The following is a 22,209-nucleotide window of genomic DNA, read 5'->3' on the forward strand; positions in this document are numbered from 1 at the left end:
TTCCATTGACTATTTCTGTGACATTGTTTCTCGCTCCTGTGCCTTTCCACGACCAATAAAGCCTAATTAAAACAGCAAAGTTGTGTCAATAAAAGCAGAAGCGTCCTGTAATTACAGCCCGCCTTCCAGGACATCGTAAGCAGGCGGGGCTTTGGGCGCTAACGAAGGGGAATAAATCGATCGCAACAAGACAAAAGCTGGGGCTTTTACGAGGCTCTTCCTCTCGGCCGACACACAAAGGCACTCGTAAACGCGGCGAGGGGAAAGTTTAATGGCGGTCTTAAAGTGTCCAGGCCACTACCTCATTTTAACTGCGTCTCCCCCTACTTGAGAACGGGGTACTGCACTCTTACCCTCATTAGCTCTTTTTTCTCTCGACTTCTTTTTCTCCCTGATGCTCTGACTCTTCTCTCTCTCTCTTTCTCTCTCTCTCTCTCTGTGTCTCATCTCGTCTCCCTCCAGAGGCAAATGAGTGACAGGTTTTCCCTCTTAAACTGTGCCTCGCCCTACACACACACACACACACACACATACACACACAGGCTCAGACAAACACACCGTCGCTCTGAGAGAGCGGCAGCAGTGTGGATTGGCATTCCCCCTGGTGCGTCTGAGTGGCTGATGGCAGGTGGAGTGCAGGGGCTAAATGTCAGCCAAAAAAAGACGTTTAATTCCACAGCTTCAAGATTTCATCCTAAAACTCTCTATTACCGTCCTTCAGCTGCTTACCTTTCCCAGACAGAGCTCCGACGAGCAGGAGGGTCACCCCTTATCATCCAAAGCCTCTAGGCCCAGGGGTCACTCAAGGTCATCTATTTGTCCAGCTGCATAGCCAGTGTAAGACCCTTTCCACAACATAAACAGGCCCTATACACTGCAGTGACATTTGTCCACAAACCTTTGGCCATGTGGTGTATAATAACTGTCATTAAAGAGGGGGTTTGCAATCCTCCTCACACACACAAACACACACACACACACACACACACACACATGCCTGCACACACATACTTAGATACACACACACACACACACACACACACACACACACACACACACAGTCTCTCCTTTCTACATCCCTCCCACTTGTTATAGCTGTCTGTTCATTAAGGCCCCCTCGTGCAGCTGCACCAGGAGGCCCTCTATCCATTAGGCTGCTGTATTTCTCCAGCTGCTCAGGAGAGCTGCTGAATTTTCTTATTCTGTGCTTCTGGGTTAAGACTGGAGAGAGAAAGAGAGAGAGAGAGAGAGAGAGAGAGAGAGAGAGAGAGTGAGAGAGTGAGAGAGATTCCCTCACTGGCTGCTTTGTTTTTTGAGAGCTCTGGAAGGATGCAATGGGCCAGTGGCGGAGCAGAGCAGAGAGGATTGTGGGTGATTAATCTGTGGAAAAGCCGTGTGGGAGTCTTCGGTGATTGACACTGAGGAGGGAGGCTGGATATCCTAATTTAGCTCTGTTAGCCGGCCCTGAAACCAGGCTCCTGTTAGGTGTTGATTTTACTGTCAGTGGAGGGTTATTGATAGAGGTTATTGATGGGATGTTTGACAGTTAGCTGCAGGAGCTGCTGTGTGTGTGTGTGTGTGTGTGTGTGTATATATATATATATACGTACTTAATGGGCATATGAACACATCCCTACTACACTAGCTATTCTGCAAACTCTCATGCATATGTTCTCACAGTGAAAAAAGAGGCATTTTATATATGTATACATAGATCAGATTAAGAATCTTCCTGTTAGGCAGCAGTCTTTCACCTGCACTACCAGGCCCTGAGGCCTCTGCCTATAGCTCCCTCTCCCTCAGCTCCGTGAAGAGACCCTCTGCCCGGTTGCTGTGATTATTTTTATCGTAGGGTAGCCCCCCTCGTGTATTGCCCACTTACTCTTAGGTTGCTGTTTTCATCCATCACCGACCCCTCCTCACGCAGCTCCACCATGAGGCCCTGTACCTCTTAGGCTGCTGTTTTTCCTCCTATCCAGGCCCTCACACTCAGCTCCACCGGGAGGCCCTGTGTCTGTTAGACTGCGTTGTTTCTTCTTCTCTGCCGGGCCCTTTTACTCAGCCCCACCAGGAGACCCTCTGGCTGTTAGGTCGCTATAGTTCTGTATCATAATGCCCTTTGTGCAGCTCCACCAGGAGGCCTCTCTGCCTGTTACACCTGCTATGTCTCTCCCCCACAGTGCCTACTTGTGCAGCTCCACCAGGAGGCCCTTCATCTGTTAGTTGTCTGTTTTCTCCTGCACCGCCAGGCCCTCCCATGCTCTCATGTGGCCTGCCTCAGTGGACCGGTCTACAGACACACTACAGGAAGAGTAATGGACTCAGCCGAGAGTCCACTCTGTCCAGCGCTTAGCGCTCACTCACCTAGTACACTAGTTTACACAAAGCTCAGTCTATGTGTTTGTCCACCTGTGTGTGTGTGTGTGAGAGAGAGTGTGAAATGTGAGACAGTGCTGGACAAGCTGTGCTCCCTGGGCTCCAATTAGCCCTGTGTTGCTTCTGTGCTGCTCCGGTGGGCTGGCTGTGAGGGGGCTATGAGGGGCTGTGATTGGCAGGTGAAAAGGTGCAAAAGACTCTTTGATGCACTTCACCACCCAGAGAGAGCTACAGCTCAACTACAGCTGCACCATATGACCCTCCACCCGGGACCCTTACATAGCACCTATACCTCTCTCTCTTTCTCTCTCCTCTCTCTCTCTCTCTCTCTCTCCTCTCTCTCCCTCTCTCTCTCTGTCTGTCTGTCTCTCTCCCTCTCTCTCTCTGTCTGTCTGTCTCTCTCCTCTCTCTCTCTGTCTGTCTGTCTCTCTCCCTCTCTCTCTCTGTCTGTCTGTCTCTCTCCCTCTCTCTCTCTGTCCCCTTTTTACTTGTTTTAACTGCTTTTTTTTCCACTCATTTTTTCTTTTTCTCTTGCCTTTCTTCTAATTTTCATTCTTTCTTTCTTCTCACTCTTTTTCATTACATTTATTTATTTGCCTTCTTTTTATTTTTGTTTGTTTTGACTTTTCTTTTTCTTTCTCTAAACTTTTTTATTAATTTTTCTCTTTCCTTTTTCTTTCATATTTATTTTTCTTTAGTACTTTCTTTCTTTCTTTTCTTTCTTTCTTTCTTTCTTTGTTCCTTTTTTCCTCAACTTTTTATTCCTTCTCTTGTCTCTTTCTTTCTTGCTCCCTCTTCCTCCTCCTCTGTCTGTTTTAGCTGTTTTTTTTCTTTATTTATTTTTCTCATGACTTTTTTTCTTTTTGCTTTGTCTTTCCTTTTCTCTTTTAGCCATTGTTTCATCTCTCTCTCTCTCTCTCTCTCTCTCTCTCTCTCTCTCTCTCTCTCTCTCTCTCTCTCTCTCTCTCTCTCCTCTCTCTCTCTCTCTCCCTCTCTCTCTCTCTCTGCTGTCTGTTTTCCGGTGTATCTTACCCTGCAGAATTGCATTGTGAATGAATCATAAGGCAGTCGATAGCTGGCTGCATTGGCTGCGTATGGAGAGGCAGGGATCGATGGAGCCAAGGCTGGCAGGATGGAGGGATGGAAGGATGGAGGGATGAAGTGTGGTTGACAGCTGAGGATGAGCGAGTGAAGGCAGTGCCCAGGTGATCTATAAACACCAGGCTGGCACCTGCTCTGATTGGAGGCCTCTTTGTCCTTGCCCCCCCCCCCCCCCCCCCGCCTACACCCTCTCTCTCAGATAACACTGCTGCCCTCTGACATGACATAGTGCAGTTTCTGCAATGCTGGAGCCCAGAGTTGCAGTGACAGAGGCTCTGTCCTCCTACTAGAGCACAGTGATTTTGCTGCTGTAATTCTAAGGTAAAAATACTGCCTAGAGCTCCTTTAATCAGTTTCACTGGCAGTGAGCCAAATGTAAAGGCTTGTGATCCAATTAGTGTGCTTGTAGGTGGAGCTTAATATACAGCTCCGCCTTCTTCTTAGCAGTAGGGAAGTGAGTGTGTGGTCATTGTGACCATACCACGATGGACCAGGTACCAGATGTGCCTGATGGAAAAGCAAAAGAGCAGAGCAGTGGAAAAGTGGCATTAGTGTGTGTTGTGCTGGTACGAGTGGATCAGACACAGCAGTGCTGCAGGAGTTTTTAAACACTGTGGCCATTCACTGTCCACGTTGTTAGACACACCTGCCTCATTGGTCCATCTTGTATATGTAAAGTCAGAGACAGCAGCTCGTCTGTGGACACAGGGCTATGTTGGTGACTATTCTCAGTGTTTGTTAATGGAGTCTCACACTGGTTGCAGGGTTTCAGAGGAGCTGCTATGTGAAATTAGAGAGCGAGCAATTCCCTCACACCCACGTGAGTCTCGACTTTCTCTAGTGAAAGCATGGAGTATCCAAGAAATCAGAAGGCAAACACAGAAGGGGGAAGACGGTGGCGCAAAGCTGAGGAGACGGAGCTCGTTTACAATAATCCCAGCAGCGATCTGAAGCCCAGGCAAGCCAGGGGAGTGCGCTCTGTCACAGCTCCTTAAAATTAGCAAACACTACATACATCCCGAGACGTATCAGCAGAGATACGCCATGCATTTTATAAGAGCAGGAGAAAACATGCTGACATGCTTTGCATTAGGCCTAGTGTAGATATTCACTTTAAAGGAGCCGTAAGTCACCTTTTCCACCCAAAACACTGGTAAACAATATATATTTATTCACTGTGATTTAAAGCTTTTATGAAATAAACAGTCAAATCGTTTTGAATCCTCAGGTTTATGCCACTTTAGGGCCCATAGAGCGGGTCCCCCCATGTGGAGGTGGCCATGTTGAAAATTTTAGAACTGTATCTTTAATACGTCAGGCCACTAGGTGTCAGTGTAATGGATGTTTCAGAACATAGAGGAAATGATTGATTGCTCTTTAAAACCTAGCGTTGTTTTCTGTCTGGCACACTCAGTGCGCACGCTCACACACACCACACACACACACACACACACCACACATGTATATATATAATATTGTTGTGATGTCTGTGAGATGTGTTTGAAAAGAGTGGGTTTAGCTTCCACCGGGAGGTGCTGACTCATGATTGGTGTCTAGCACCCCTAACACACACTCTCTCTCTCTCTCTCTCTCTCTCTCTCTCTCTCTCTCTCTCTCTCTCTCTCTCTCTGTGTGTGTCTTTCTCTCTCTCTCTATGGCAGGATGAGATTGAGTCAAGGGGCAACATCGAGTCCAAAATAGACCAAGATTGTGTCTGTAAATAAATAAATAAATATAAAAGTGTCCTTTAAAGGTACAATAGGTAGCATTTTTACCCTGAAATTACAGCTTCAAAATCACTGTTATACTTCACTGACCTACAACAGAGAGAATCTAACCTCTGTTGTTGCTACTCCATGCTTAGCGCTGCAGAAACTGCACTGTGTAACTTTTTGTGGAGGGTAGGACACCACCCACTACTCCTCACCCACACTTAACGTGACTTGATTTGATTTGATTGGTCCGCTGCTCTTTATGGTCTGAGGGTTGTGTCCTGTAGCTTTAAGCTGTGTTTATCTAATGGGGATCGTTAGCCCCGCCCCCTGATTTTACTACAGTGTCAGGACCTGAAAAATTAATGAAAACAAACGTGTATGTACAGCCACGACCTGCCGAGCCGTGCTCAGAGACCACCCCTGTCATGGTATATATATATACACACACACACACACACGCTTGCCTGCTCTTCAAAAGCTTTAATTAAACCTAGCTAAGAGCAGCCAGAGCGGTTCAGAACCCCGGGCCCTAGCTCTGTAGTGGAAGAATTGATAGAGGAATGGGCCGGGACACACAGTGGCCTGAGCTAGATTTAAAACAGTGGGTTTCTTTGGGTGAAGTCACTGGGCTTGGTCCAGGTCGTCCATTACTCTTTCACTGTCCCAGCTTTGAGCGAGGGGCTGGGTATCACTCGTCCCATCGCTGACACTTGTCAGCCAGAGCCAAGCCTGGCGCTGTTGAGATAAGAACCACCCCCACCCCCCTCCAATACCGCCCCACCCTGGTCTACAAGGGCCAGACGCCACATGTAGCAGCGTTATTTATATTCTTTTAAATTGTCTCTGCTTTTTTCCCCATCGAGATAACCGCGCCGGGAACATCTGTTTTCTGCTGGAAGGGCGTCAGTTCTCAGGCACGCAGTACACACTGAGAGAGATCCAGATAGAGAGAGAGGAGGGAGGGAGAGGGAGATAGAGGGAGTGGGTGAGGAAGACATAGAGGCAGAGGCAGTGAGATAAAGAGACAGACAAGTAGAGAGAGAGAGAGAGGGAGATGGAGGTGTATCTAACTGACCAGTTTGAGGGGTCAGCAGACACTGAGCCTCAGCTCTGTTTCAAACTGACCACAGCATGCCATGCGCTGAATTCAGAATCCATTACATACATTACAGCCTGTGATTGGGGGCTTTGGTGCCAGTCAAAAGTTTGGGCACACCCACTCAGAAGGTTTTACAGTGTTTAAGACCACGGTCCATATCTTTATAAAGGTTATAAATGGTTTCAAATCTCTTTATTAATAGTCATTAATAATTCGTTATAACACGTAAATAGGAAGGGCAACGGTGACCTGTCTTTTGCCAAATAGTGAACCAACATCCATCTACACTGGAGAATACTGACCTTAATTTGTCTACTCCCTCAGTCGACATTAAGCTTGTTGGCTTCAGCACATATTTGTAATAAAGTGAACCATTTAATGAATTATCCCCCAACAGAATGTCTTTTAATATATCAGTGATAATGTGGTGCTTAGATTAACATGTGAAATGATTCAATTCACATTCTCTGACAACTTTCACTATATTCCTTTCTACCTCCGTGTTACAAATGATTATAAATGTATACAGTCTAATTAATAAGCATGTAATAAACCATTTATAAACTTTATAATTGCACTGGTAATTGTAAAGACATTGAATCTATGAGTGAGAAACAAACATGCATAAAGCAAATGAGAATTTGAATATTTAGCGGCCCTTCGCCTTGGTGCCACTTCACACGGTCTTGGCGTTCTTTCAGGCAGCTTCCTGAGGAGCCACCTGGATGTTTTTTTTTTTTTTCATTTTTAATTTATTTGTTTTTTTTTTCTCCAGCAGGACTGGAGAGGGTCCGCATATGCTGGTACGCACTTGTGGCTGCGGATACACACCTTGTTAGTGGGCTTTTAAAATAGAAATACATTCACATACACCCATGAATCCTGTGAGACATAACTTGTATAGACGTGGTGGTGTGTTTAGTGTGTGTCGCGCTGGTACAGGTGGATCTGACACAGCAGTGCTGCTGAGGACTGAAAACACTGTGTCCACTCACTGTCCTCTCTATTAGACGTACCTTGTAGATGTAAAGTCAGAGGCAGTAGCTCAACTGTCACTGCACAGTTTGTGTTGGCTGTCGGCTGGATTTTATTGGATGGTGGACCGTTTTCAGTCCGCAGTGACACTGAGAGCTATAAAAACCCAAGCAACACTGCTGTGTCTGATCCACTGATACCAACACAACACAAACTCCTGAATTTTCTCCTGAATTTTGTAGAACATGGTGAAAGTGGGGCGACACGGTGGTACAGCAGGTAGTGTCGCAGTCACACAGCTCCAGGGGCCAGGGGCCTGGAGGTTGTGGGTTCGATTCCAGCTCCGGGTGACTGTCTGTGAGGAGTTGGTGTGTTCTCCCTGTGTCTGCGTGGGTTTCCTCCGGGTGCTCCGGTTTCCTCCACAGTCCAAAAAAACACACGTTGGTAGGTGGATTGGTGGATCAAAAGTGTCCGTAGGTGTGAGTGTGTGAGCGAATGTTTGTGTATGTGTTGCCCTGTGAAGGACTGGCGCCCCCTCCAGGGTGTATTCCTACCATTCCAGGTAGGCTCTGGACCCACCGCGACCCTGAATTGGATAAGTGCTTACAGATAATGAATGAATGGTGAAAGTGAGGTAATGAAGTATGGGGAGCAACACACAGACCACAGTCTGTAATTTTAGAACTACAAAGTGCTCCTGTGTGGTAGGTGGAGCTGAGAGAATGGGCACTGATTGTAACTACAGGGCAGTCAGCTTAAGGTTTTGGCCGACTGGTGTATATTAGAGTTATTAATTATTATTCAGTATGTTATTCATGCAAACATAGAAATATAGCAATATATATTTGAACATGAAAATTCATCTCTGACCTCTCCTGGAACTTGGTGTTTTATTAAATACATCTGGACACATTCAGCAGATCTGTGGGGTGTTGTATCCTGATCCATAGATGACACAATAAATAACAAAACTATTTTCATAAATGTTACTCTTAAAATAAAATCAATTTTACAGTTTTATTTATTAATAATAAAAACATTATTCCTCCAGGTGTTTTTTTTCCCCTAATGTACTGGTCCTCACTAAACATTCCATTTGTTCCGTTTTGCTGAATCCAATAAATAGAAGCTATATCGCCCCCTATGTGTCCAATAGTGAACTGCAGTTTTTCACTCTGGGTTTTGCACATGCTGCGTATCACCATTACAACAATTACAGCTCGTTGGTTTATAAATAAACCAGACTGCTTTTCCTCTATAAACAATTTCATTAAAGTCTCATCCTCATCTGTCACTGTGTTTCTGAGTGGTGTGTTTACATGCCCGAGTATTATAGAGCACTTTTGTTTTATACAACTGCTGCTTCAGTGCATCAACTTTTGCCCACAACCCACATCAGCGATGAATTATTCAACTTAATAAACACAGAATGGTCACAGCCCTAGTTAGCGGTGGGCTACAGAGGGTCCAGATGGCACTGTTTTGGCATGGAATAACAGAGGAGGGGGCAGCGGTGTCAGATTTGGCCATGTGGGTGATGAATCTCAATCCCATGCCTGTGGCAGATTTACATTTAAAGTAGTTTTTGCACAGGCACTTCCTGATGACTGCCTGGTCAGTCAATTCGCTGCTTATATATAAATCATCATCTGCACAGTATGCAGACGCAGACAGCGGAAAGAAATACAGATACTGCGCTGGGATACAGACCTAATTATTGTACATAAGAGAGATCATATGAGAGAGATCAGTAAAATTCTTCTAAACCAAACTCAGCCAGCTATGCTGTTATAGACCTTGCTTTGTGCACAGGGGCACAGTCATGCTGCAACACAATATAGCCTTCCCCAAAGCATACAATTGTTTGAAATGTCTTGGTATGCTGAAGCATTATGTTTTCCCTTCATTGGAACATCATTCGTCCTCCACTAAACTTCACAGTTGGCATAATACAATCAGGCAGGTAATGTCCTTTGGTAACTGCCAGATAGAGAAATGTGATTAGTCACTCACAGAGCACACTTTCAATGCTCCAGAAACAAGTAGTGAAGTGCTTTACACCACTCCATCTGAGATGTCCACCGCACTTGATGATGTAAGGCTGGCATGCGGCTGCTCGGCTGTGGAAAGCCATCCCATGCAGTTCCCAGCCATCAATTTTTTATGTTAATGCCAGCTGTGAACCTGTATGTGGTTGGTCACTTTGTGGCTGAGTTACTGTGGTTCCTAAAAACTTGCACTTTTCTATCATACCACTCACAGTTAATCATGGAATATCAAAGACCTAACACATTTCATGAACTATCTTGTTGCAAGAGTGGCATCCTATTACGATGCTACACATGAGTTTGATACATTCATCCATAATTTATTTTTAATTAGGACTCCACAATCCCTAAAACTATGAAACAATACCATTGGTTTTGTATGTACTGCCTAAGTCTGAAAACCTAAAATGAGATGTTTTGATTTTGTGCTGAGTTTTATGTGCAGACACTTTATAACTGCCACGCCTCCTCATCTGAGCCTCTCCAATCACAGCGCTGGATCCGTGTTTATGTGAGAGTGCAAATACTAGCAGAAATGGAGCAAACAAACAGAAGTGTGGTGAAATAAGCGCATTGATTACATAGGGAGGAAACGAGAACAGAGAAGAAAGGGAACGTGAGAATGAGTTGTGGCTCGTTCTCGTTTAAAAGAACAGGCACTGAAACCGGTCATTCTGGACAGGACTGTTTAGACAGAGGTGTAAGGATGCTGTCGTGTTTGAGCCTTGTGGTATCAAATGAACCTTGATAAAGATGCATAAAGCTGTTGAAGAAACTCTGAAATCTTGATGTGTCTGATTGCCTTGGTGTTTCTACCCCTGTGTGTTCTGCAGTGTTCACGCTGGGACAGTGGGCGTGAGAGTGTTATGTGTGTGTTTCTCACTGAGAACTGAGTGAGCTGTTGGCATTGGTGTGTCAAAGCTGCTGATAAAGTTGGTACACACCAGTGCTTCAGTGTGCTCATGTGTGTGTGAGTGTGTGAGTGAGTGTGTGTGTTTGTGAAACATGCTGTCTAACAGGCATGAGGGGTAATTGATAATGGGATGTACTCGCTCTCCATCAGCCACCATCTCACCTCACCTCCATCTGCAACAGCTTCTTCTGTTCTTTTCATCTACTCTCTCTCTCTCTCTCTCTCTCTCTCTCTCTCTCTCTCTCTCTCTCTCTCTCTCTCTCTCTCTCTCTCTCTCTCTCTCTTTACTCAGCCAGGCAGAGAAGCAGAGAAAAACAGCAAGTGTGGCATTAATCAAAAAGCCCTGGCTTTGTGTGGAAAGAGCGAGGCTTCTCTCTCTCTCTCTCTCTCTCTCTCTCTCTCTCTCTCTCTCTCTCTCTCTCTCTCTCTCTCTCTCTCTCTCTTTCTCTGTCTTCTAATTCACAAACACATCTTGTATCCTTGAGGTTTGTTTCAACACTTCTTACAATAATATCTAGACAATTATTCAAGAATTGATTTTGTGTGTGTGTGTGTGTGTGTGTGTGTGTGTTACCATATCTCTGCAAGACAATATATAGGAAGCTATTTATCTGCGCAGTACATATGTATTCATTAAGGACACCAACATTAAAGTAGGCATAGGTAATAAATAAGCCTTCCATTGTAATGTAATGTGTTTCTTAAACACTGAACCTCATCCAGTGCTCTCCTGGAGCACACCCGGTGTATACAGTCATCTCCTGATACCTGCTTTATCCACTCCATCCTTTATTAAATCAAACCAGCCCCAGCGCTGATGGATTCTGGGGGGGTTTGTGGGAAGGGGGGGGGTCTCCTGTAAAAACACTCGTGTGAGGCTCAGCAGAACGAAGCAGCCTTTGGTAAAGCCGTCACATTTGAGGGTTTAAAGCCGAGCGGCTGGTTGTCATGGCTCCTTTTCTGCGGTTTTCTTCTCAATACCACACAGCCATGGCCTCGAACACCACCCCCCCTCTCCACCCCCCCCACTCGACTCATCTGAAGTGAATGAACTTAAGAAGAGAATGCAGTTACCTTCGCTGAATGAAGGATTTCTCCACTCCTGGACGAGCTCCGCTGCAGAGTGAAGGCCGGAGCTGATAATCATCAGCCGCTGACGTGAAGACCCACCGCCGCCAGAACTTTTCTTTCTCTCTTCTTTGTGTGTGTGTGTGTGTGTGTGTGTGTGTGTGTGTGTGTGTGTGTGTGTGTGTGTGTGAAGCAGCTCTCCATTTCAGATTCATCAGTCACGTTTAGTCCTGGGAGAGGGCAGCACTCCTCTCATGACTCCAGTGTATGAATATGTATCCTGCTGATAAGTTTAATTGAATGACTGTTACTATACTATTACTAGTATTATAGTATACTGCATTGTTGTAGCATAATTGTATTAATACTCAGAGCTGGTCCAGACTTTCCAAGGGCCATCCGACCTGAGCTCTGACCCAAAATGTGATCATTTGCACCTGACTCTCCGTCCTTTTTTGGCTTACGAAGAAACACCCAGCCATATACAGAACAAAATGAGGCGTTTTCTATAACAGTTGCAGCCCTTAAGGTGGAATAGAAGAAAATGAAGTAAACGTAGCTGTTTATTCACCAGCCTGCAGCTTTGTGCCACCTTAAAATATGCAGTAGTTTGGTCCAGGTACCTGTAGCTTCACTGTTTAAGGTGTTTAACAAAAACTTCAGATATGCCGGTTTTAATGTGCATTTAAGGTGGAATTGAATCTTCAAAGAACTCAACTTAGCACTTAGAAATAACTTGGAATGTCATTTTTTCAAGTGGTATGAAATAGTAAGGAACTTTTAGACCGTACTGCTGGGTTTGGGGAGATTTAAACGAGTACTAGACAGTATGAAAACATCAGTGTATGTTCACGTTTCACTTTTTTCACTGCTTCAAAGTTTGGTTCATGATACTGTGAAGCTGCGAGGCTTTTAAGGTCACCTCTAAATATAGTCAAGTGGCTAGGTTCGTAGACTATTTTTTATTAACAGTTCAACCTCGAGAAGAAAAGTCATGGGTTTACCTCAGTATTGTGGTGTCTTTTTTTCCTCTTTTAATTTCCTGAAGGAGAGTTTCTCTTCATCTTCTGATGATACACAAACTCTCCCTAACTTGAGACGATGGGGCCTTTGCTAATTGGCAAGGCCCTATGCACTATACATGGTGAGCATATAGGATGGTCCAGCTCTGCTAATATTTTCACTCTGGTATTGTAGTAATATGATAAAACATCGCACTAGATTAGAGCATCTGCCAAATGTCGTAAATATGATGTAAATATTTAAAAATATGATTTTAGGTTTAAGACTGTGTCCAGGTAACAGACTGCTCTTTTACACTAAAACAACTGTGGTTCAGAGAAAACTTTCACGTTTTGATAGGAACCAATGATACCAATGATTCCATCGTCACTGCGGATGATATCAGAGCTAGAGCCAGAGACAGACAAACAAATAGAGTCCTGGTTTATCTACTGTTACATCCTGTTATACCCTGTTCTGGGTGTGTTCCTGCCTAGTGATTCCGGGTTAAATGACATAAACAGGAGAAAACTGTTGCAGGAAATGAAAATTAATTAATGTAAAAATAAATAAATAAATAATAATAATAATAAATGTATATAGTGCACTTCAATAACCCATAGACTCTTACAGTCAAGAACAGAGAATCCAAGAGTAGAAACAAGACAGCATTCTGAGTATATCAGTCATGCCTGATTTTTCCAGCTCGGTTCTGGATAGAATCTAGTGTACACTGGTCAATGAGTCAAGTCTCTGTGGGTCCTGTTGATAGCCAATGAAAATGAAGAGAGAAGTAAACACAGCATGTGTGCAAACAGGAACTGAACCTCCACTGCTGCTCGACGGAGGGTGGAATGGAGATTCTAAGAAGAGGCCAAGCTTCTGCCTCCGAGCGGTGTAGCCTCTCTGTAGTATGTACTGACCATGCTGACCACAACGTCAAACCCAGGAACCTACCAAGAGTTCCTCTCACTTAGGACCTCAGCTGACTTCAAACTTGTTGCTGAACAGTACTGAACACACACTGAATCACACTGAAGTTGTGTGGTGTGTGATCCCTCGACGTTTACTGTTCTGTCTCCATGAGAATATGCAGAACTACCCTGTACCTCGGGAATCTATTATGTTTTTAAAGTTCTGCAGTGCCTCTGAGGCAGGTGTGAGCCAGCTTTAGTAACACTATCATATCTCCACGCTCTGGAGGAGAAAGCAGGCTGTTGACAAACAAGGTGTGGAGGCCTTTGACACCAGAGCGTCACCTCAATTCCACAAGCTGCTCGGAGGATTAGATGACTCAGAGCCATCTTTGCTGTTGTCTGATGGAAAGGTCTGCTTTATAAGAACAGTTTGGTGAAATCTACAAAAGCAGACCTCAGCTGAGGCGGGTGAACTACTGATTTTGGCTCTGCTATACACACTGTATGGCCAAGCATTTATAAACACCAACTAGACTGGTATTATTAGGTGTAATTTACATATCTTTACAAAATGAAAGCATGTCAGCCCTGACACATATTGTATTATCCTGACATTCCAGTAGTGAGACATCAAAACACCATGAGGCATGAAAAATACATGTGTAGTGCACACATGAAATGACTGAATCTAATACAGCATCCTTTATAATTATTCATCTGTAGAAATCTGAAATCTAGTGCGTCTGTGTGTACATTATAGTTTAATGACTTATATAATTCACCCTTTGGGGAGCGAGGAATGGTTTGTGTTTCAGCCAGAGACAGGCACATTGTGTGACATCAGCATTTCCGAAAATATCAGTTGTCCTCATCCACATGATCCATATGAACAGGGGACAGCCCTGGTGCAGCAGGTGGAGTGTCACAGTCACACAGTTCTAAAGTCCTACTCCGGGTGACTGTCTGTGAGGAGTTGGTGTGTTCTCCCTGTGTCCGCATGGGTTTCCTCCGGGTGCTCCGGTTTCCTCCCACAGTCCAAAAACACATGCTGGTAGGTGGATTGGCGACTCAAAAGTGTCCGTAGGTGTGAATATAGTGTGTGGCACCCTGTGAAGGACTGGCGCCCCCTCCTGGGTGTGTTCATACCTTGCGCCCAATGATTCCAGGTAGGCTCTGGACCCAAAGCGACCCTGAACTGTATAAGTGGTTACAGGCAATGAATGAATGATTGAATGAATGTGGACAGGGCCTCAGAAAACCTAAAGCTAAACCCAGGGAGCAGAGTGAGGAAGAGGAGGAGGATCAGGATAGTGGCACAGGGACTGGATGACAGAGCAGGAGATGAAAGAGAGAGGTGAAGGTAGTGAAATGAGGAGGGGGTCACCGGGAGAAGTTCCTGGTGGGTTGGAATGAGAGAGAGAGAGAGAGAGAGAGAGAGAATAGAGGATGGCAAGAGTTTTTGAGTGGCATCTCTAATTAAAAGGTGCAGTTAAGGGCCACAGAGTGCGACTGCAGGGACCCCCTTGTGCATCAGCCCCCGAGACCCTCCCTGTCCCATGATTGATGAGCAATCACAAAAATAAACAAATGCTGGGTCCCCTTGAGCTGTGCTGGGAAATTGATGCATGTGGCGCTGCGGAGGGGGAAAAAAGTGTAGGAAAATGATAAAATCAACATGAGAACGACGCCGGGGGACGGGGACGGACCTGAGGGGTCCATGCAGCGGCGTGGGGAAACATTGGGCACCCCTGGTCATGTGACGTTAAGTGAAACATTCACATGTGCTCTGCAGGGACCTGGAACTTTCAGTGAACTTAATGTTACTGTTCTATTTCTCACCTGAAATAATGTTAATCGCACAGTGTCCTCTGTAGAGGACGTGGACATCTCCTCAATTAGACAATCAACAGAGCATCGCTGGAGCAGTGGCACCCAAACTTTTGCACGCAGCTCTGTTTGTTTGTGTGTGTGTGTGTGTGTGTGTGTGTGTGTGTGAGCGAGAGAGAGCTCAGAGGATAGTGTGTGTGGGTTTAAGACACGGTTCAGTTGCTGACAGTGGAACTTGAGGCCATCCCTGGCCTGGATAACAGGCGACTAAGAGCAGCTGCCCATACCACTGAGACTTACTCTCCCTCCACCTCTCTCTCTCTCTCTCTCTCTCTCTCTCTCTCTCTCTCTCTCTCTCTCTCTCTCTCTCTCCCCACACCCCCCTTGGGGACCAAGTGGGCATGCAAACCAAGCTGCTGCCCCCCCAACCCCCCACCCCTTGGGACTGAGCCAGAACCTGTCAGCTGTAGCAGCACCATGTGTGTGTGTGTGTGTGTGTGTGTGTGTGTGCATCAGACAGAGAGAGAGTGAGAGAGTATGTTAATGCTCAGAAGTTTGGGATCACTTCAAAGGCTTTAAATCACTGTTTATTATCATTGATATCATATTTATAACATGTTTATAATGAAGCCATTTGAGCCTGTGCTGTGACCCTCGGGACGCTGCTGTGCCTCTGGACAGTGTTTGGATGGAGGACATAGTGCCGAAACACAAAGACATTACAGAGGTGTGTATTTAGATTGACAGCTGTAAAAGTGGAGAAAGGGGGCTTCACATGTTTCAGAAGAAGCATGGTCTCCCCTGAGCTCCTCTGTTTTCCACTGGTCTCTCCTGAGCTCTTCTGCTCTCGACTGGTCTCCCTTGAGTTCTTCTGCTCTCCACTGGTCTTTCCTGAGCTTCTCTGTTTTCCACTGGTCTCTCCTGAGCTCCTCTGCTCTCCACTGGTCTCCCTTGAGTTATTCTGCTCTCCACTGGTCTTTCCTGAGCTCATCTGTTTTCTACTGGTCTCCCCTGAGGTCCTCTGCTCTCCACTGGTCTTTCCTGAGCTCCTCTGCTCTCCACTGGTCTTCCCTGAGCTCCTCTGTTCTCCACTGGTCTGTCCTGAGGTCCTCTGCTCTCCATTGGTCTCCCCAGAGGTCCTCTGTTCTCCAATGGTCTCCTCTGCTCTCCACTGGTCTCCCCTGAGGTCCTCTGCTCTCTTATGGTCTCTCCTGAGCTCCTCTGCTTTCCACTGGTCTCCCCTGAGTTCCCCTGAGTCTGACCTGTAGCATCCTGTAGTCTCCTCTAGTCTCCCTTCATCTCCTATGGTCTCCTCTTGCGTTTTCTGGCTTTTGTTTGTATGTATTGTTCTCATCTGTTCTTTTCTGGTGTCCTTTGCTCTCCCATGTTCTTATGTCTTATCTTCTTCTCTCCTCTGTTCTCCCATTTTCTCTTCAAGTCTCCCCATACTTTCCTCTGATCTCCCTTAGTGTCCTCTGGTCTCCTTGTGCGTTTTTTAAACTCTTCTTCTCTTTTGACCTCCTCTGTTCTCCCCATGTCTCCCCTAATATTAACTTGTCTCTCTTGGTATCATTTCTTCTTATTTGGTCTCCTCTGTTCTCTCTTGATTTTCCTTTGTTGTCTTCTGTTATTATCTCTTCTCTTCTCTTCTCTTCTCTTCTCTTCTCTTCTCTTCTCTTCTCTTCTCTTCTCTTCTCTTCTCTTCTCTTCTGCTGTCTTCTGTTCTCCTCTCTTTTCCCCTAGTCACCACTAGTTATCTGCATTTTGTTCTCCTTTATTCTCAGCTTTATTCTGGTCTTTTGTGTTTGTATCTCATCTGGTCATGTACTTTGCTGGTCTCTGTTGCTCTCCTCTGGTCTCTGCTGGTCAACACTGTAATTCTTTTGTCTCCGGTTGGTCTCCGCTGGTCTCGTCTGATTTATATGTGATATTCACAGCAGCACAAACGCCACTCGCTGAGCTTTTCTTTCAGCAGATGGGGCTCAGTGTTGTAAATTTATGCTGAAGGTTGCTTTGTTCATTGTCAAACTGTGCATACCGATGCACAACATGCCATAAAGGGACCATGTCATCTTAGCCACTGGTGCATTACTGACTCTATTAGCCTTGTGTCGGCCTCTCCGTGCTTCTTTAAAATGAGTCCCGCAGCTCTGGCTTTGACTAAAAATTCTCTATCTTCTTTTTCTTCTTTTCCTTCTTCCTCTTCTTCTTAGTTTATTATTATTATTGTTATTATTCACTTCTTTCTATTCCTCATTGTGTTCCTACTATTTTTTTCCTTTCCTCTTGTAACTTCATATTTACAGAAACCAAATACATATATATGGGGAAAAAAAAACGGTAGCTCCAGTTTACGGAGTCAAACTTTACCCAAAAAGAGGTGATGTAACTAGTGAAATCCTTAAGCAACCGAGCTGTGCTAAGACTGCTGTGGTTCTAATTTAGAATTTCTAACTCACCAGAGGTCCAGTTTAAATTACAGTTGGAATAACCCCAGCTTTGGGTCAACTGTTTATATTTTGTATGTTCTTAGAAAAAAGAAAAAAAAAAAAAAACATATGATAAGGCCATCCCCCTACACTCCCATAGTACTGTGATATATGTATAACGTGTGGTAGGAGCTGGCGGGTATGGGTACTAAAAATCAAGCCCATGCAGACCTCTAATGCACACAGGTTCTTAGTTAGAAGTGATGTATCTCATGGACACGACTTATAAAACCATTCACTCACACACTCGTGTTTAGCAGACTGAAGGTTGTCCACAAGAGGGCACTGTAAGTGGCCAGCAATTTGTTTTTCAGAAGATTTGTGTCCATCGCTGACACTGTGTACTTTTCTCTGTCGTTGAAAGGAGTTAAATATCTGATATACAGCTTTGTAGTTTGATTGATGATTGGGTTATTGAATTTTTTTATTAATTTATTTTACTTTATTTTATTATATTTTTTTGTTGGTTGGTTGAACATTTTTTTATATTATATTTACCTGTAAATTTGGTTGGTAAATAAGTATGACAAGACTCTGACTCTGCTTTTTTGTCCTCCCCCTCCACCCCCCCCTCCTCTTGTACCCCCCTCACCCCCCACCTTTTGCATGCGGTCTAGGCCACAGAATGGGTCGATGATACTGTACAACAGGAAAAAGGTGAAGTACCGGAAGGACGGCTACTGCTGGAAGAAGAGGAAAGATGGCAAGACCACGCGGGAGGATCACATGAAGCTGAAAGTGCAGGGCGTTGAGGTAGGGAACACGTCTCCTGAACCATGTCTCAGACTGGCTGACCACATGTTGGGTCAGTGTCACCTTGCAGCATTCACTGAGATGTGTCTCCTTTCTTACCAAGCTTGGGTCTCAATGGATTGGATGAGCACCTTTGGTTTTACAGGACCTTTACAAATGTCTCACACACACACACACACACACACACACACACACACACTCACGGCCCCTGCCACATGATAAAAAATACACCTCAGCAGCACAATTTTAGTTTTCCCTTGGTAGCAAACAAAATGGAAGCAATTGTTTGTACCTTATTAAGCTCTGGATGTTACCTTTGCTCCAGAGAGGCAGCATTAATCTTCCCCCCATGCTGCAAGCCGCCGCCACAGGTAGACTGCAGGCCCCTGCGCTGCCCCGGCCCAACCCCACCGTGTGTGTGTGTGTGCCGCCGGTGATTTATCTCTGCACCCTTTGCTCTCCCACGTACACACACTCCACCTTCCAGACACACACACACAAACAAGAGGCTGGCTCTCAGGGCCAAGGCCTTGCTCTTTTCTTTCAGAGGCCAGTGCTCCCGTCCTTTCATGTTGTTTGTGAAGAGTGTGGGCAGATTGACTGGGGGGCTGTGCAGCAGGGGGCTGCGTTGAGCTTCTTGATGACATCACACTGCAGTACAGAAAGAAACGCACAACATGGAGTGGCTTTCGCTTAAAACCATGGCTTATTTTTAGGTCAGTTAGGGCCTGGTGGTGAGCTCGGAATTTGTGCCCAGAGTGAAGACAGGAAGTGAATTTCATGAAAGCAGAGGAGACTAAAGGTGAATCCTATTTCTTAATGTTACCCCTACCCCTTGTTTTTGAGTGTTATTTTGCCTCTTGGGACTGAGTTACAAGGTGTAGTGTTTAAAACCTTCCCCTTCGAAACAGGACGGCCATTCGAGAGCCTGATACATCATCAGCACACAACAAAGAGCAGCGCTTCCGAGGCAGTCTGCAGTGATATCAGAGCTTACGAACTTGGAATGGAGAGGCAGAGCTATAGTGTTGTGGCCATGGGGTGAAACGGGATACAACCTAAGGCCTCCTTGTTGGAGCACTGGCTAAGAAAGGGTGCACAGGTGCAAAGTGTTGCTGAAGGTACAAACCGCATGAGTGTACCCTCAAAAAGTACAACAAACATCCTAATGTTCACCTTAAGTGACTTTCTAAACAGAGCAGTGGTATTGTTTCTGGGGGAATGTGTAATATGTGTCTGGAATATTATAAATACAAAATGTACACAGTGATAAAAAGGTAGCATTTCATTAAAATATGGTAAACAAATACTCAGCAGCTCTTTGCCACCTGTTCCCTCTCCCCAGCTCTCAATGGGCTCAGTGATGTCATCTCTAGCCTCTCAGACACAGGTCTGCTAATAGCAGTGGAGTGAAACTGAATTCATCTGAAGAGCTGGTGAATTAGAGAAGTGCTCTCTCTCTCTCTCTCTCTCTCTCTCTCTCTCTCTCTCTCTCTCTCTCTCTCTCTCTCTCTCTCTCTCTCTCTCTCTCTCTCTCTCTCTCGTGTCAACAGTGTCCTCTAGAACACAAGGCATTGTCTGGCAGGCTTACCCCTGGTACATGGCTCCATATGTTTGTGTTTAGCAAAGTGAGTGGGAGCAGCTTTGCATACGTAAATTGCATTGAGATGATGAAGTGGATCCAAGGGTTAAAGTGACTCAGTAGATGACTTCAGTTAAAGTGACTAGGTAGGTGGCTTCAGCAGAAAGTAACTCAGCAGACTGCTTTAGGAGACAAAGTGACTCAGCAGACTATGTCTGGGTAAAATGACTCAGCAGAGTGCTTCAGTTCTGACTCCTGACTCTTCAGTGGTTAAAGTGACTCATCAAAGTGTCTTAGATAGTGACTTGACAGGCTACTTCAGTGGTTGGAGTAACTCAGCATACTGTTTCAGGAGATAAAGTGACTCAGCAGAGTGCTTCAGTGTGTGAAGTGTCTCAGTGGATGACTTCAGTTGAAGTGACTTGGTAGATGTTTTCAGCAGGTAGCGTCTTAGCAGATAAAGTGACTCAGGAGACAAAGTGACTCAGTAGACTGCTTCAGGAGTTAAAGGGACTCTGCAGACGGCATTGTGTCACAACACAAAAATTCATAGTTACGCTGACGCATGTTGCTCTGGCAGTTAAAGTGACTCAGCAGACATTGGCAGAGTTAACATGATTCAACAGAATGGTGAGGGTTAAAGTGAAGCATATTACTTCAGGTTAAAATGACTCAGCAGATTTGTTTAGGATTGAAGTGACTCGGAAGGTGACTTTAGGAATCAAAGTCTCCCAGCAGATGACATCTTGGGTTAAAGTGACTTAGCAGATTATTCCAGGGTTAATGTAACTCAGCTGATGACTCAAAGTAAAGGTGACTTGGCCAACTACCTAGGGCTAAAATGACTCAGTTAATGTGAACCGGGGTGAAGTGAATCACTGTCTGTAGTTAAAGTGACTCAGCATGTGGCTTTGTTTGTTAAATTAACTCGGCAGAAAGTGACTCATGATGCTGACTCAGAGTTAAAATGACTTAGCCAAGTTAAAATAAGTATGCAGACATCTTTGGCAAATAAAGCGACTAAGCTCACAATTTCTTAGCTAAAGTGACTCAGCAGATGACTTCAGAGTTAAAGTGACAAAGCAGAAGACTTTAGGGTTAAACCGGTGAGCAGACACATTCAGGGTTAATGTGATACATAGGATGACTCAGCAAATGGCTTCAGTTTATAATGACTCAGCACATGGCTTCAAGAAATACCATCACTGAGAAGACGGTCACAACAGGTGCGGTGGATGCTCCATGACAGCCATTCCTGACAAGTGCTCTCAGCCAGCAGCAGGCTCCCGGAGCTCTGCCCCCCCCCACCTCCCAGCATGACCTGCATGAAGAGACCACTGCTGAAATGACAGAGGCAGCATGTGCGGTGCATAACGAGCAGGTCAGATCAGTGTGCTGTACTGATGAATGAACTCTCCTGCAGCGCCAGCCCACTGCAAGTGTTGCTGCGATAGTGGCAGTGGCCACTCAGGGTGCCCTCGCTCCTTTCCCCATGAGTAGTGGACGATCAATCAGCGCTGCGTTCTCTGGGATAATAACCCTGCCCTATCAGTCTTCCTCAGGCCTGTTTACTGAGGAACGCAAATAAATGCTTTGACCTTAACCTTCAGCACTCACTCTCGCTGAGCACTTTGTCTCTGGCTGTGCTGGACTTACTTAAGACGAGGTGACCCGTTCAGTGGCCTTTTCAGTATGGATGAAAGAATTGATCCACTACAGATTGGAATCGATTTCCATTGTGAATTGGAGTGATGCATCTTTCATCTGTGAAATGAACTGGAGTATTCAGGTAAAACTGTAGTTGCTAAAACAACGGTATAAACATCGTCTTTTGCTCTTATCCTAACAACAGCGTATACTCTAATATCACTTTACCAACGTTTATCGTCCAGTTTCATTTTTGCGTACCCTTAGATTTCAGCGGGTGGGGTCCTGAGGACTTGACTCCTCATTGCCAAGCACTGCCAGCATTTTGGGAGACAATAGTAAATATAGTAAATGACTATTCCGAGAGTATGGACATTAATAGGAATGTCTATGGTTGTGGGGAAATGCAGTTCCCTCTGGTTTGTTTTCGAAATGTTGCTGTACATTGTGTCTGACGGAATGTAACGACTGTTGTTGGTACGTGGCTGAAGTTACGTTTAATTTTTCACTGTTTGAATGACCACAGAAACGTATTTGTAAATGAAGTTATTTAGTTTTGTAGCACCTTCAGTAACGCATTTTGCCGTCTCCCGAGTTTCCACCTTAAATCCACCTTAAGTGATAAGTAACAGCAAAAACATGTCAATATTACCCACCTAGTTCTTGATTTCAAATGTTTGGAGTTTTCTTCGTTGTC

At 45.1% G+C, this 22,209-nt stretch overlaps 1 protein-coding gene across 4 annotated transcripts in view; it reads left to right on the forward strand.

Annotated features, from left to right (window-relative positions):
• camta1a (calmodulin binding transcription activator 1a) overlaps positions 1-22,209 on the forward strand; it is a 509,355-nt gene that overhangs the window by 267,081 nt on the left and 220,065 nt on the right. For all 4 annotated transcript variants that reach the window (XM_066670611.1, XM_066670607.1, XM_066670608.1 and 1 more), the window contains exon 5: positions 18,148-18,283. In XM_066670611.1, coding sequence (XP_066526708.1) covers positions 18,148-18,283 — 136 coding nt within the window. The remainder of the gene's footprint in view (positions 1-18,147; positions 18,284-22,209) is intronic.

The sequence above is a fragment of the Hoplias malabaricus genome, chromosome 5 (genome assembly GCF_029633855.1).
Source record: "Hoplias malabaricus isolate fHopMal1 chromosome 5, fHopMal1.hap1, whole genome shotgun sequence".
Classification (NCBI taxonomy): Eukaryota; Metazoa; Chordata; class Actinopteri; order Characiformes; family Erythrinidae; genus Hoplias; species Hoplias malabaricus.